This window comes from Gymnoscopelus braueri, assembly GCF_963280865.1.
Source record: "Gymnoscopelus braueri genome assembly, chromosome: 17".
Taxonomy (NCBI): domain Eukaryota; kingdom Metazoa; phylum Chordata; class Actinopteri; order Myctophiformes; family Myctophidae; genus Gymnoscopelus; species Gymnoscopelus braueri.
Window position 1 is genome coordinate 17,096,391 of NC_137617.1, and position 14,642 is coordinate 17,111,032.

A 14,642-nucleotide genomic window follows, 5' to 3' on the forward strand; every position below is an offset into this window, starting at 1 on the left:
AGCTCGAGACCCAAAAGAGAGATTTGATGTCTCCCCAGGGACCCAAACTAGTGAAAATAGCCGATCTACAAGCTCACAACATGCAAAGTGTTATGAGCTTGTTGATCTGCTGTATTCACTGCTTCTTAAAAGTAGTGTAACTAATTATTTTTATTTTATGGAATTCTTTAGAAAAACATTTGAATTTGTTTGGGGGGGAATATGTTTTTTTTAAATATTTTGGAATAATAATTAAAAACAAAACGTAGGAAACTAGTAATAAAGGGTTATTTATTTGCGACTTGCAACCCATAAATTGGTCCTCGACCCACATGGGTTTGGGAAACAGTGGGCTACACAATTAACATTCATCTCAGAAGTGCTTTAGCCTACATTAAAGTGAAAACGAATATAGGCTAATATAGGCTATGATACTATTGGGTAGACTATGAATACCAAATGGACTCTCTACGACAGGAAATTGTTCAGATTATGATCCAGATCATTATTATGCCAGCGAGCAGCAGTTTGAATGAAGCAGGTGCTTTTTAGCAGACAGACGGAGCCTCATGAATAACCGTTTCACATTAAGCAGCCATTCATGCTTCTGGAGCGGCGCGCACATAAATACAAGCTCGCATTGCTCATAAAAAAAAGCGCACCTACCCCTCCTCTTGGTGACCGGAAGACTCGCCCCAAAACACACTCACCCCCATTTCTTCCGCGGACCACTCGCCCCCAGCGGACGGTTCTTGTATTCTTGTATTTGTTTTACTGAGGATAAGGTTAGAAATACGTTTAGGGTTAGGCATAGTTTTACTGATATTAAGTTTAGGAATAAGTTTAGTTTTTGGCACCGTTTGTTTTACTGAGGTTACGTTTAGGAATAGGCCTACCAAGTGGTAACCGTTCCGCGGTCGCCGGAATTGCCCCGGGTGACTGTGTTTTGGGGCGAGTGTTTTTGTTGTATGTCTGTCTCTCTCTCTCTCTCTCTCTCTCTCTCTCTCTCTCTCTCTCTCTCTCTCTCTCTCTCTCTCTCTCTCTCTCTCTTTCTCTCTCTCTCTCCCATCTTCTCTCCGCTCATGAGAGTCCACGTTTTTGTTTTCTTTCTTCATGGCTGCCTAATTTAGAAGACAACTTCTTTGTACCAAAAAGACAACAACAACATAAATAACAAAATAGACCATTATAACATTTTCCTCGAATCAGCACTTTTGACAATAGGGATCATAACGAGATTTATATATTTTTTTCATGAAATCTTTCATGTTTTAACATTTTTCCTCCAATCAGCACTTTTGACAATAGGGATCAAGAGATTATTTCTTTTTTTCATTAAATCTTTCATGTTTTTAATTTTGTCCTCGAATCAGCACTTTTGACAATATGGGATCATAAGAGATTTTTTTTTTCATGAAATCTTTCATGTTTTTTTGTTTGTTTTTAATTTTCTGATCTGTCCTGCATTTCATTTGTAATCCCGAGCATTTGCAGAACGAATCCATTGGACCGGTGCCTTTCCTATTGAGACGCAAGAAGCATAGACACAAGCCTACATCAGATCATCCGACCACAATAAAAAAAAAACATCCACTGCCTCTTAGCCTAATAATAAACAGGCTAGACAAGAAGAGAAAGGACATCCGAGATTTCTGGCACTGAGGGGGCAACGGCAACCTTGGGAATTTGACCGAGAAGAAGTTCATATGTAGGAATATTACTGGAACGGGCCACCGATCGATCAGACAGACTAGACAGGACCGAAATAATGGGATCCCACTCGGACTCGGACAGATCCCTGAGAGGATGGACAGTGTTGGTGTGGGTCGCCGCTGTCAGCCTGGTTCTAGCAGAGGGCAGAAGACTGAAACAGCCCAGATGTCCCACTGCCTGTACATGCACTAAAGATAATGCCCTGTGTGAGAGTGTCCGATCTGTTCCTCACACTTTCCCCTCCGATGTCATCTCACTGTAAGTAATAATAGTAATAATAATGGATTTGATTTATAATGCACTTTACATTTGTGAAAATCTCAAAGTGCTATAAGCAAAAGCATTAAAAAAAGAATCATTACACCCCTAAAAACATCTAAGAAACTGAAGAAAACATTTAAAACATGAGGGCATATAAGCCTAGAGGTAAGACCAGGGTATAGCTAAAGAAATGACAAGTGGTCCCCAACAAAGACTGGGATCTTGAAGTGTACAATTAATACCTTAAATTGTTTTTGCATTTATTTTTTGTTAAAAAAAACAACTGCCAGTGGTTAGACATTGTTTTTTTACTAGTTACTTAGTAGATTTATTTATTATTTATTTATACTTAGGTTTATTATTATTACAAAACGTTTCATGTTCTTCTTTTTTTTTATTGAGGTTCACATTCGCTGTTGTAGCATACCATATTCTGTTTCTGACTGTCACCCCTCCTTTCAATGTGTTTCCTTTCAGATCTTTTGTCAAGTCTGGATTCAGTGAAATCACCCCAGGGAGCTTCGTTCATACGCCTGCTCTACAGCTTCTGTGAGTGACAGACCATTCATTTATTGATCAGATTATCATTGACCGCTTTGTGTCTGTGTGTGTGTGTGTCCATGCAAGTCATTTGACCACTAGGATGCTTGCTGCCTACCAGTTTCAACACAAATGTTGTGTTGAATGAATTCTTACATTATCACACACTTTGTTGAGTGGATTTGTAATTTAATTATAAATTCAATGTGGGGTGCAGTAGCTAAGTCACATGTAAAACATGGCAAACAAAACAATTGATTCCAATATTCACTTACAGTTTTCAAGTCATAATCAAATAAGAAATGAAAATAATACATATTTGTGATTTGCTTATCCAATGATAACCTATTGAAGAGGGTCAAAATGATATAAAATGTATGTACAGTAGCAAACATAATGGGCAACTTTCAAGAGTGTAAAAGAAAAGGTTCCAGTCAGTCAGTATTAACAAAGGACAAAGCAGGTGTTTCATACAGAGGACATAAAAAGGACCACTTGATATGCTGATTTAAAGGGGATTATCTGTAATGGTGTCAGGATTATGCAATAGAGTAGACCACATGGGTACCTACATCAACAGCAGGAGATGGAGAGATGGAGTGTGTGTGTGTGTGTGTGTGTGTGTGTGTGTGTGTGTGTGTGTGTGTGTGTGTGTGTGTGTGTGTGTGTGTGTGTGTGTGTGTGTGTGTGTGTGTGTGTGTGTGTGTGTGTGTGTGTGTGTGTGTGTGTGTTTGTGCGTGTGCTTCAACAGACAGACAGAACATGAGAGAGAGAGAGAGAGAGAGAGAGAGAGAGAGAGAGAGAGAGGCGAAGATAATTAAAGGGAGATAAATAAATAATATCATTGTAATGATAACCCAGGCAAGCCTAAACATAGTCACATGTTTTGGAACGTCGACATTCCAGGCTAATTGATTCCCTTTATTACAACCACTATTACAGATTTTGTACTAGGGATATGTATGCATTACTGAGTGATGTATTATTGTATGTGCACATAGCAACGGCTTAAAAGCGTAACTGTTTACCTTTAATAGGTATTTATCAGGATTAATGGACATGACATCACACCATAATTAAACAATGTATCATTTCTACAAAACATTTATCTTGGCTGCAGTCCAGCCACGTGCTCCAGAAGGGTGATGACAATGAACTTACAATTTATGCATCCTTGCGTATCTAATGTTCAGGTGTCCATGAGCAACAGAAGTCCCAAATGACTCACATATTGATTCATCAGTAGATCTGTTCCGTAGTTGGCACTATGCTGTAGATGTAATTAAACTGGACAGCCTCCAAATGTGAATGCAAAGCAGGGCACTGGTGATAAAGATCATGCATGCATGCTCATTAAACCGTCCTCAATATAGATGAAGGTTAAAACAGCACAAATTAAAAGAGTCATAAAAGAGAACACCCAGGTGATTGTTATTGTTGGAGATCATTTGTTACACTGTCAGTTGTGACCGTTCACCGTTGTTAGTTTTGGAAAACAGACATGCAGCAGCGATTAAGAAAACATTACAAGATGGAACAAGAGGGTGTTAAATAAGTGAAAGCTAATCATCTATTGTCCGTTGGCCCGTTGCCTAGAGCCTCGAAACTGCCAAAGGGGAAGAAAGAGTCAGTGGTACATACACAATGGAAACAAGCCCTTAGGGCTTTTTGTGTAGCACCATTGTATAATCGTTCCACTGTACTATTTGCAAATTAATAAAGTATTCAATCAATCAATCTCAAGGCAACAAGACACTATTCAATAGTAAATGAAGAGTTTAATTCCAAAGTATAAAATGTATCTAATAAAAAAATATGATCTGTTATGACAGCCTCACTGTCGATTATTAAGGAAGTTAATAATAATGTCAAAGCCTTACACAAGCGTTTTGTCATAACCATTGTACAATGATAAAAGTAGTTGTGCACTTTTTTAACATAATTGGCAGCTTTCTCCAAAAAAGGGATGTGATTTTGAAAAGAATATGCACAATTATGTGCTATGTATGTAATTATGTGTACTATAGGAAAATAAACTATAGCTGATATTATTTTCTGACTGTGGGATCATTTCCAATAGTTTTTTGCAGTCATTGCAGTGATGCAGAACCATAGAGACACACAATGTGTTCTAGAGTATATCTACAGCACTTCTTTATTGATGCCCGGAGGGAAATTCAGATTTCAGTAGGTGATCATCCTAATTTTTTCATATCAGGGTTATATCAAGTCCTGTGCACTAGTAAATGTGGTCCTATTAATCATCTCTTCCAGGCCAAAAGGCCGGGAGGCAGATATTATATTTTCACCCCTGTCCGTCCATGTGTCCATCCGTGCTGCTGGACCGATCGGCATGAAACTATAACTCCTGAACCATAAGTCGTACAATCAAAGTGTTTTCCCTCTGGATTCCTTGGATCATGATGCAACTCCCATTTGATTTTGTACTTCTTCAAAACACACCTTTTTCTACTACTCCTACAGGTTTTGTCCAAAACGTATACACAAATCGGTACACCTTATCTCAGAGTCGTGTGATCAACATGTATCAGTCAGATTTTTCATATTCTATTCAGATTGGCAATGATTGGCTTCCAAAATGTGTTTCTCAAGAAAATGTCAAAACAAAAGCGATTTCACTTCCACGGTTCCACCCATAGGGTGCACCATAAATGCTACAAATGTCACAGTTTGTTGCCTGATTTCCTTTCACCAAATTAGGTACAAATGGTCTTGTGACAATGACTATCAGTATCAAACAATGTTTTGATGCTCCATATTGTCATAACTCACTCAATGCATAATCCCTTAAAGGATTGTCTCCAGGGCTACAGTATTTGACAGAGGTTTGCAGGGAAACGTGCGTTCTGCTAAAGGGTGACTCAGAAAACATGCCTAGTAGGAGGCATTGACTGTGCTTTGTTGTACTCAATTCCTGTAATTCACTCTTTTATCACATGCCTTAGGCAGAAATACTCAATGAGTCTCTTGTTCTCAAGGGTGAGATAAGTCACAATTTTTCTTTTCTTTTCTTGGATTGACACACTTTCTGATAATGATAACTCACTGCTCCACATGTACAATCAAACATCATGAGGCCTTTGTCCCTTTGTTCCTTCTCACAGCTTGTTCACAGCCAATTCATTTGACTTCATTGATGAAGATGCCTTCGTGGGGCTTCCACATTTGGAATACCTGTAAGTGATTTCTCTCGAAATCCCAAGCATATTACTCTCAGATTTGTGCACATTTACCGATTTGTTGGTGGATATGGGTAATTTGTTTATGCTAACATCATTTTCTTCCCATAGGTTCATTGAAAACAATAAAATTGCATCGATATCTCCGTTTGCATTCCGGGGTCTCAAGGGATTGATACATCTGTAAGTACCTGTTCTCATAGATACAAGTAGCCCACTCTCTCTATCCATAACCTTTGCCTTTGGTCCTTCCTTCATTCCTTCCTTCCTGCCTTTTCTAAATTTCTTGACCTCATGAACCCTAGCATCTCTATTGTGGGGATGGGGATACTCGGTCCCTATTCTGAGGATTCTGTGCAAAATAAGTGAACATTCAGAGAAAATAGACAAACATTTGCCAATCTTGTCGATCAGCTATTTGCAGTATTTGTTGTACCATGCAGTAAATAGGGAATAAGTGGTTAAAAGAACCTGATTTATCTGATCGGATTAACTCATGAAAAGCCAGAATCACTCCTCTTTGCAAAGTTCATTGAACTATTACCCTCACCTATTGGGCCAAGGTTTTAACACAGGGATAAGCATTTTTTATCAATATATTTTTCAGTTTCCTGTCACTGTCAACTTTATAATTGTCAGAACTGCAGTGGTAAGCAGCAGTGCTGCTACTGCCTGTCCAAGGTCTACTAGATCAGGTTGCTGCAGGACATATTGTGAAGGAGGTTTTAGCTGACAAATACGGATGGAGATGAGTGTTTTCTAGTGGTTCTAAAACTACTGCGGAATATAATGGGACACATGACCCAATTTTCTAACAAGAAGGTTAGATGACGAAATAATGTTACAAAATCCGACATGTTTCAGTATTTACATCTGCAAAACAAATTCTCATCATAGGATAAAATATGCTAATGTAAAGTAAGGAAAAATATACTGAGATGTCAAATGCACATTAATGTGCTGCAGAGTTCTCTCCACCACAGCTGAAAATTTGTATTCTGTGATTTCCTTTGGAAAGTGACCAAAATCTCAGCAGTTCGTAAACACAAGCATGCCTCTCAACATTGCAAACCTTGCTAAAACTAAATATAGCTGATAACATGAGTGACCTCAAGCTTAGTCTAAATATAATAACTGCACTGTAACCTTAAACTCAGCTCTGACCTCAGGCTTGTCCCAGACTCTCCAATAGTCCTTATTAGTTGGCCAGTGGCCAGTCTATCCTTTCCTAAGTGGAGTCTAGAATTAAATTATAGTCTAGTCCTTGGGGAGGTCACAGGATAATCCAAGAGTATGTAGATATAGTATGATTTTGCTATAGAGTATAACAAAAGCTGTTTAATTTTAAATCATCAAGTGTTCATAATTGTCCCTATCATACACAAACACATTATCAGAGTAAAAAGCCAACTCTGAAGCCAATCTGTGCACAGTTTGTTCCCTGCCTCTTTATGCTTTGTACTTATGCTCAAAATGTCAGCAGACTGTCCTTTCCCCTCCTGAATAATGCAGCCTTCATGAATTACGTCGTAATTTTACTTCCACATTTGCTTACGTTTTGGAATCCAGCCACAGTCTCATCCCATCTCAAATTAGATCTCTCAAAAAGACCCGTTTCTGACAGGTTTATGTTGGTATTACCTGAAAGCACTACTGTAACCTCTGTACATTCTATGTTATTGTTTTAATTGTCTCACTCCATTGCCATACAGGAGTCTGGCATACAACAACCTTGAGACATTGCCAAAAGATGTTTTTAAGGGAATGGAGTCCTTGACCAAAGTGTAAGTACAGTCAAGTTGTCTTTCAACTCAGCAGTGGTGGAAGAAGTAGCCTGATTTTGGACTAAAGTAAAAGTCCCTAGTGTCAAAATACTCTCTTACAAGTAAAAGTCATGCATTCAAAATGTTACTCAAGTCAAAGTACAAAGGTATTATCATAAAAATATACTTAAATTGGCTAAAGTAAAAGTACTCATTATGCAGAATGCCCATTTCAGAATCAATGTATATCATGTTTTGTTTACTGTAATTCTTGATCATTAACCATTTAAGCGCTATTTTATACTTCAGCTAAAATAGACAATCTTCAAGCTCACAGCGCGTTGCATCCTGGTGCGTTGTGAGCTTTTAGATTGTCCATTTTGGAAATATTTTGAAGATTTTTTATTTGTAATTTTATTCATTATTATTAATAATCTAAATCTGGAGAGTAACTAACTCTAACTGTCAAATGAATGTAGTGTAAAAAGTAGAACATTTGCCTCTGAGATGTAGTGGTGTAGAAGTATGAGGTATCAAGAAATGGAAATACTCAATTAAAGTAAAAGTACTGTGGCATTGTACTTAAGTACATGGCTTGAGTGAATGTATCATTGCAACTGAGCCATTTTGTTGAAGCTGACTGACATCTATTGATTGACATGACCTAGTCTCAAGTGGTCCCCTCAATGTCCACTCTCATATTGAACAGGAGTTTGACAGTTTTCACTCACATCTTCTGTTATAAATCATGTAATTCATTGATGGGTTGAATGATTGATTAATTAATTCATTTATCTACCCTTAAAATTAAGTAAGTCAAACAAGGAAAATGAATGAAATCAGATCCTGATTCAGTTACTGTAGATAATACCCTTTTCACATCCATGTAGTGATCTGCGAGGTAACAACCTAGTGTGTGACTGCAAATTGAAGTGGTTGGTGGACTGGATGTATCACACCAATGCCACAGTGGACCAGATCCACTGTAGTGGGCCTCCCATTCACCAGGGCAAGAAGATCAACGACCTACTACCACACTCTTTTGACTGCATCACAGCAGGTGAGGACACCTTCAGATGATGAAAAAAGCCGAACTACAAGCTCACAACGTGTGGCATTCAGGACATATTGTGAGCTTGTAGATCTGCTATTTTAGCCATGCTACACCGGCGGCAGCGTACGAAGAGAAGCTAGAAATTAAGCTTAAATGCCTAAGCTATTTTTGAAACATTATGATATGCCCAAAATAGGTACAGATGATGTGGTTCCAAGTGTGCAGAACCTCCCTCTCTATACACTTTTCAGCCTTTTATCACCATATCCAATTTTATAGTCATATAGTTAAAAAAATAAAAAATAAAAAATGTTATTTCAGTTATTTATAATCTTTCTCAGGGCAACTTTTGGTGTCAGACTCCTGAGTGACTTGCTGCCATACTAATGATATACATACTTACATACTACATACAACATAATGCTGGCAATCTGGTGATCTGATTTCATACAGACTAACATACTGGCTAGCTGACTGACTAACGGATTGACTTACTAACCATTTATAAGTCTCAAGCTGTTACAATACCCTACTGACTGTTAATCGTGTTAACCGTCGCTGTCTGCATGCCATTCTTATGTTGGTCATGTCTCATAGTTTTATCCTGCACAACCACACACAACCCTTCCATTGAGTGGCTGAGTTTTATTGTGATCAATTATTGAATTTTCTTTTCAAGACAATGATATCATGCATAAATACTTATCACACTCAAAAATAACATAATACGTATTCATATACGCACATAAATGATAAATGATATTTATGACCTGAGTGGAAAGAAAGATAAGGACGACAAAAAAACGAAAGAAGTAACCAAGTAGGCTACTGTTTCTGGTTTTCAGAGTTTGCTGCATATCAGTCACTGAAGTTTGAGTCTCTTTCCGTGGAGGCCTTCACCTTTGGCGAAGATCAATATGTAGTTTTTGCCCAACCCTTCGAGGGAACATGCAGTTTCCTGGAATGGGATCACGTTGAAATGACCTTCAGGACCTATGATACCATAGAAAGTGAGTTTTAGACAACAACCTTACACACTCATCTGTGTGCAAAAATATATATACTGAAATAACGCTCCAATGCATTTCAGTGTCCCTGCCTTCATCAGAGTTCATGTATCTGATATTTTTGCAAAGCATTGTCATTTTAGGTTTTTTTCTTCACCCTTTTGCCTGTACACACTGTCAAAACCAAAGTTTTCAGAATAATATGTTTCCCTAGATTTTGTATCACAAATAATTCATAGTTTTATTAGTTTTATCCTTCTTTCTATTTTCCTTCATCACACACCTGCAGCACTGTCTGCAGCTGCAAGTTCATCAAGTGTGTGTGAATAATGCCCATTCCTCTCTCCTTGATGACCAGGTGCCTCTACTGTGGTCTGCAAGCCCATGGTGATTGACCATCTCCTCTTTGTTATTGTGGCCCAGCTGTTTGGGGGTTCACACATTTACAAGCGTGACACCTCTGCCAACAAGTTTATCAAGATCCAGGACATCGACATCCTGAAGATCCGTAAACCCAACGACATAGAGACTTTCATGATCGACGGAGAGTCTTTCTTCGTCATCGCCGACAGCTCCAAGGCTGGTGGCTTTTTCTCTCTTTTCATTACTTAAATCACCAATCTGACTGAACTTAAGCTTTTAATAACTTAAACCGTTTTTTATTGTGCCAGTTATTTTAGATTTACCAAAGGTAGAACTAATCCTTTATTAAACTCATAGCAAATCTTCAGCACGGACAGCACATAGCATTTAAGACTATTTTTGACCTATTTTCCAACATTAATTTGAAGGTATTGAAATGTTCATATGGACATCTGTAGTAGAAACGGGGTGGCAAAATTACATTATGCTGTCAAACAACTGTTTCAATTGTTTTTTCAGCCTGTGCAGAATTTCCCATTCAAAAACACAGAAGCGCACTCTTCCTTGTTGCCTGGACAGTAGGAGCGCGCTTCTGTATGACATTTTGCACAGGCTGTAAAAAACATTTCAACAGTTGGCTGTCACAACGGAATATAAATTTATCATCCCATTTTTACTACAGACATCTGTAGGAACTTGGGGCACAACTTCGGGAAATAGGTCAAAAAATTTAACGTATTGCCTGGCCCCGCTATCCTGGATTGCAACGCTGTGACCAAGTCCCGGAGTTACAGCGAAGCGAGAGAGGTCACAGATGGGGCTATGGGAGAAATAAAGACAATATCCTGTATTGTTCAGAGTGAGACTCCCACACACCTTCTCCTTGCAAAAACTCAATTTATTGCTGACGATTTGGTCACCAGAACTCCATCAGAGCATGACTTGCTACTGAGGAAGGTCTGTGACAAAAATGTCAGCAGAAAATTGAGAATTCTCAAGGAGATGGTGTGCAGGATTCCAACTCTATACACAATAGATTTACCAAAGGGCTTTGCTATCTGATCTAATTTTGGGGATGTCATGCTACTTTGATCTTGAATGGAGAGTACATGCAGTAGCTTGAAAAAAATAAGGCTGTGAATAAGTAATGGTCAAAGTCTGACTCATACCATCACCACAAATATACAGTACTGTATACAGTACTGTAAGCACCAAGTGACCAGAACATTTGTAAAGTATTCTATATCATCCAAATGGTAGACTTTTCATTTCCTGTATTGCCACTTGAGGAGGGGGTGGGGGTCTATTTAAGAGGGAGTTTACATCAATGGCCTCTATCAATCACATTAGAGTGTCATGTTGTTTAGCACAGAAATCCCACATCAAATGTGTTTATAATATTAACATGATTACGCTAAACACCAAGTGAGATTGCTTATAAATAATATATACACTGTCTAGCCATTTTATGTCCAAATAGCCATGCATTTGTGTATTTGTGGGTTTTTCAAATAATTCCTCGAGGTGTATTACTTTGGGGAGATGTAAAACTGTTGCATGACTAACTAACAGCACAGTGCACATTATGTTCTTACAGGCAGGCTCCACAACAGTGTACAAGTGGAACGGCAATGGCTTCTACTCTCATCAGTCTCTCCATCCATGGCACCGGGACACAGATGTGGAATATCTGGAGATTGCCAACAAGCCGCACCTCATCCTGTCCAGCAGCTCCCAGAGGCCTGTGGTCTACCACTGGAACAAGAGCCACAAGCAGTTTGACCGCAGAACTGACATACCAGAGATGGAGGATGTCTTCTCTGTCAAGCACTTCCAGGTCAAAGGTGAGAGAACATTACCTGTATATCACTACTGAGTAGTGATATATTTATGCATGGTACATATTATAGATACTACTGTCTGTGTGTATATACTGTATATAGATATTTATAGATAGATACTATCACTACAATGCAAGAAACTGTGCAGATGTATCACTGTATTTAACCAATGGTAGTAAATTATTCAGTAATAACAAAACTGTACAACATATCAAACATAAGTAAATGGAAAAAATGTAAGGGTTCAGGGAGACAAATTCATGTTCAGGTTCCCTTGTGCATAATCAGTATTGGACACTTTGCTTTAAATATTCTTAGTTTTAGTTTTTATTTAGTCTGATTTCAGATTAGTTAGTTAGTTAGTTTGAATGGTTGTGGTTTTAGTTTTAGGAATTGACTAGTTATAGTTAGTGTTAGTTTTTCATGTATTATGATGAAAGCCTTAATTTATAGAAGCTGAAAAAGGTAGGATGAAAGAATTGATTACATCCGATATAATCAAAAATAAAAGATGGTCGTACATGTAATTCTATTTTGTTTTAGTTAATTTAATTTTTGTCAGTTTTGCATTGTTCATTTTAGTTTTTATATAGCTTTTTCTTTTGACTTTAGTTTTAATTTTAGTTTCAGTTGACACATAATTTTTTCCCCTTTTAGTTTTAGTCTTAGTTTAGTTAAGGATAATACCCCTGGTAAGGCCATGATACATTACATGCACACGGCACAGCATTTTGTAGCAACATTGATTGGCAATGTAATGCAAAAACACTAACCCGCTTTCTGTATGTTTTTGTTTGTTTCCTAGGTGAGGTGTTCATTTGTTTGACAAGGTTCATCGGCGACTCCAAGGTGATGCGCTGGGATGGAGCCATGTTCAAAGAGGCCCAGACAGTTCCGTCCCGTGGCTCTATGGTATTCCAACCAGTCACCATCGGCAACTGGCAGTACGCCATCTTGGGCAGCGATTATTCACTGACACAGGTCTACCAATGGGACCCCAAGCGGGGCCATTTTGTCCAGTCACAGGAGCTGAACATCCAGGCTCCCCGAGCATTCTCTATGGTATCTATTGACGACCGGGATTTCCTGCTGGCATCCAGCTTCAAGGGGAAAACACAGATATACGAGCATTTAATGATTGATCTGAGTAAATAAAACAGATTAAAACGATATCAGTCAATTCATGTTTGTGAATACCTTTCAAACCCTTTGTGAGTGACTGAATTTGTCAGGCCCAAATAGAATCAGTAGACGTTTCTGCAAAAGTATAGACTAATGATCCTCGGCAACCCAGGCAGCTTTAAAGGTGCTGTAGGTGATTTTTTTTTTGTTAAAAGTGTATTTAGTTTCTTTTTTTCCCTTTTGTTTAAGTTAAAGCTATTTAACGATAGTAATCATTGCTATAGTGTTTGTTCAGTAACAGGGGGTTCTCTCCATCTCTTCAGCTCTTTAATAAACAAAATTTCAGAACATTTTCAGGTGGGACACCAATTTCATCCAAATCAGGGGAGAAAAACATCTATTTTGTTCCAATTCAATTTTTTCATAACTTCCAATTTATTTATTTTTTCTAATTTTTTTATCCCGCGATTTTTGTAACCCATTTTTTTCACCCGGTGCCAATTTCCTAAGTGATCCTGGGCACTACACCAGCCCTACACCAGTATTACACCTGTCACCCCACAGTAGGGAGGCCAGGGCCGAGCTCATGCTTCCTTCAGGCATGAGAGCCAACTGACCTTCTTGTCACCTGACAGGGGGGAGTTTCCCTGGTTGGACGTAGCGCGTGGAAGGAACACGTTATTCCAACCAGTTCCCTTCCCCTCCATCAGGCGCCCCGGCTGTCATGGGGGAGGCGGTATATAACTTACATAACTTCCAATTTAACTGTTTATCCTGCATCCTGTATGAGTTCTTCTCTCCTGATTGGATGAAATTGGTATCCTGACCTGAAAATGTTTTTTTGTGTTCACTTGAGCTGGAGAGACAGGGAGCAGCCTAGCACTCTATGATTACTATTGGAATACAAAGCTACTTAAGTTATAAAACATTTTAAAAAACAATTACACCCCATTTCAGTCAATGCTCAAATGATTTGAAAATATATTTTTTAATTAGTTTGATGTGAACTAATGAGACATTTGCTACAGTTTAAAACATCACAAAGTACAAGGTACCAGGGTTTTGAAAGAGATTCCACACTGCCGCTGGTGCCTATCTTCAGACTTACCACAGCTGTTTCGTTTTCACACAGGCCTTGAAGAAAAGAGCATATTTTCATCCTGGCTCTGTTCTCTCTGATGATGCCTTATTTTCCATTTGAAAACCATATCTTCCATTATTATTGCGAGCTGACTATCTTGCAGGTGAAGAAGCAGTTTAGCTTTTTCTTGACCTGCTATAATAACTTCTTACCTAGAAGGTAGGTTTATTTAGATTAGATTAGATATTCATCCTAAAACATGTTTTTGTGGTTAATAGCTGGAATAATAGAAGCAAAATTTGTTTTAATTGTCTTTTAGATAATAACGTAAATGACTTGCTAGAGCTTGTGATCAAGACGGAACACATAATGCCCAAAACACTGTGAAGGAGATTCGTTTTAAAGCTGATAGCTGACAATTTGATTGGTTCAAATAGTAATCTGATCAAAGTTTGAAGCTAATAACAAACAGCTGCATACAGTAAAGTGAACACTGTTGACCACTGTCTAGCAAGGGAGGGTGGGGTAACAATGACAGGATCTTCCGACAACCAAATGCTGGCACACTTTAGCGCAACTTGTTAGTTCTACCAACCACTATGGCAGCTAGCCAATCAGAACTTAGTCACTCTTTCCAAAAGGCTACTTTATGTGTTAACCACTTAAAAGGGTATTTCACTTTAAAACACTTCTGGGGTAATTTTAACAGTTGAATGGG

The 14,642-nt window shown here is 38.4% G+C and overlaps 1 protein-coding gene across 1 annotated transcript; it reads left to right on the forward strand.

Annotated features, from left to right (window-relative positions):
* Positions 1-1,747: 1,747 nt before the first annotated feature.
* lgi1b (leucine-rich, glioma inactivated 1b) lies at positions 1,748-13,346 on the forward strand (the record flags this gene model as incomplete). Its single annotated transcript, XM_080455643.1, has 10 exons — positions 1,748-1,950; positions 2,431-2,502; positions 5,619-5,690; positions 5,805-5,876; positions 7,406-7,477; positions 8,347-8,516; positions 9,356-9,520; positions 9,876-10,100; positions 11,482-11,724; positions 12,527-13,346. 10 exons carry the CDS (start codon positions 1,748-1,750, stop codon positions 12,874-12,876), a joined length of 1,644 nt encoding a protein of 547 aa, XP_080311769.1. The 3' UTR covers positions 12,877-13,346.
* Between the last annotated feature and the right edge of the window lie 1,296 nt (positions 13,347-14,642).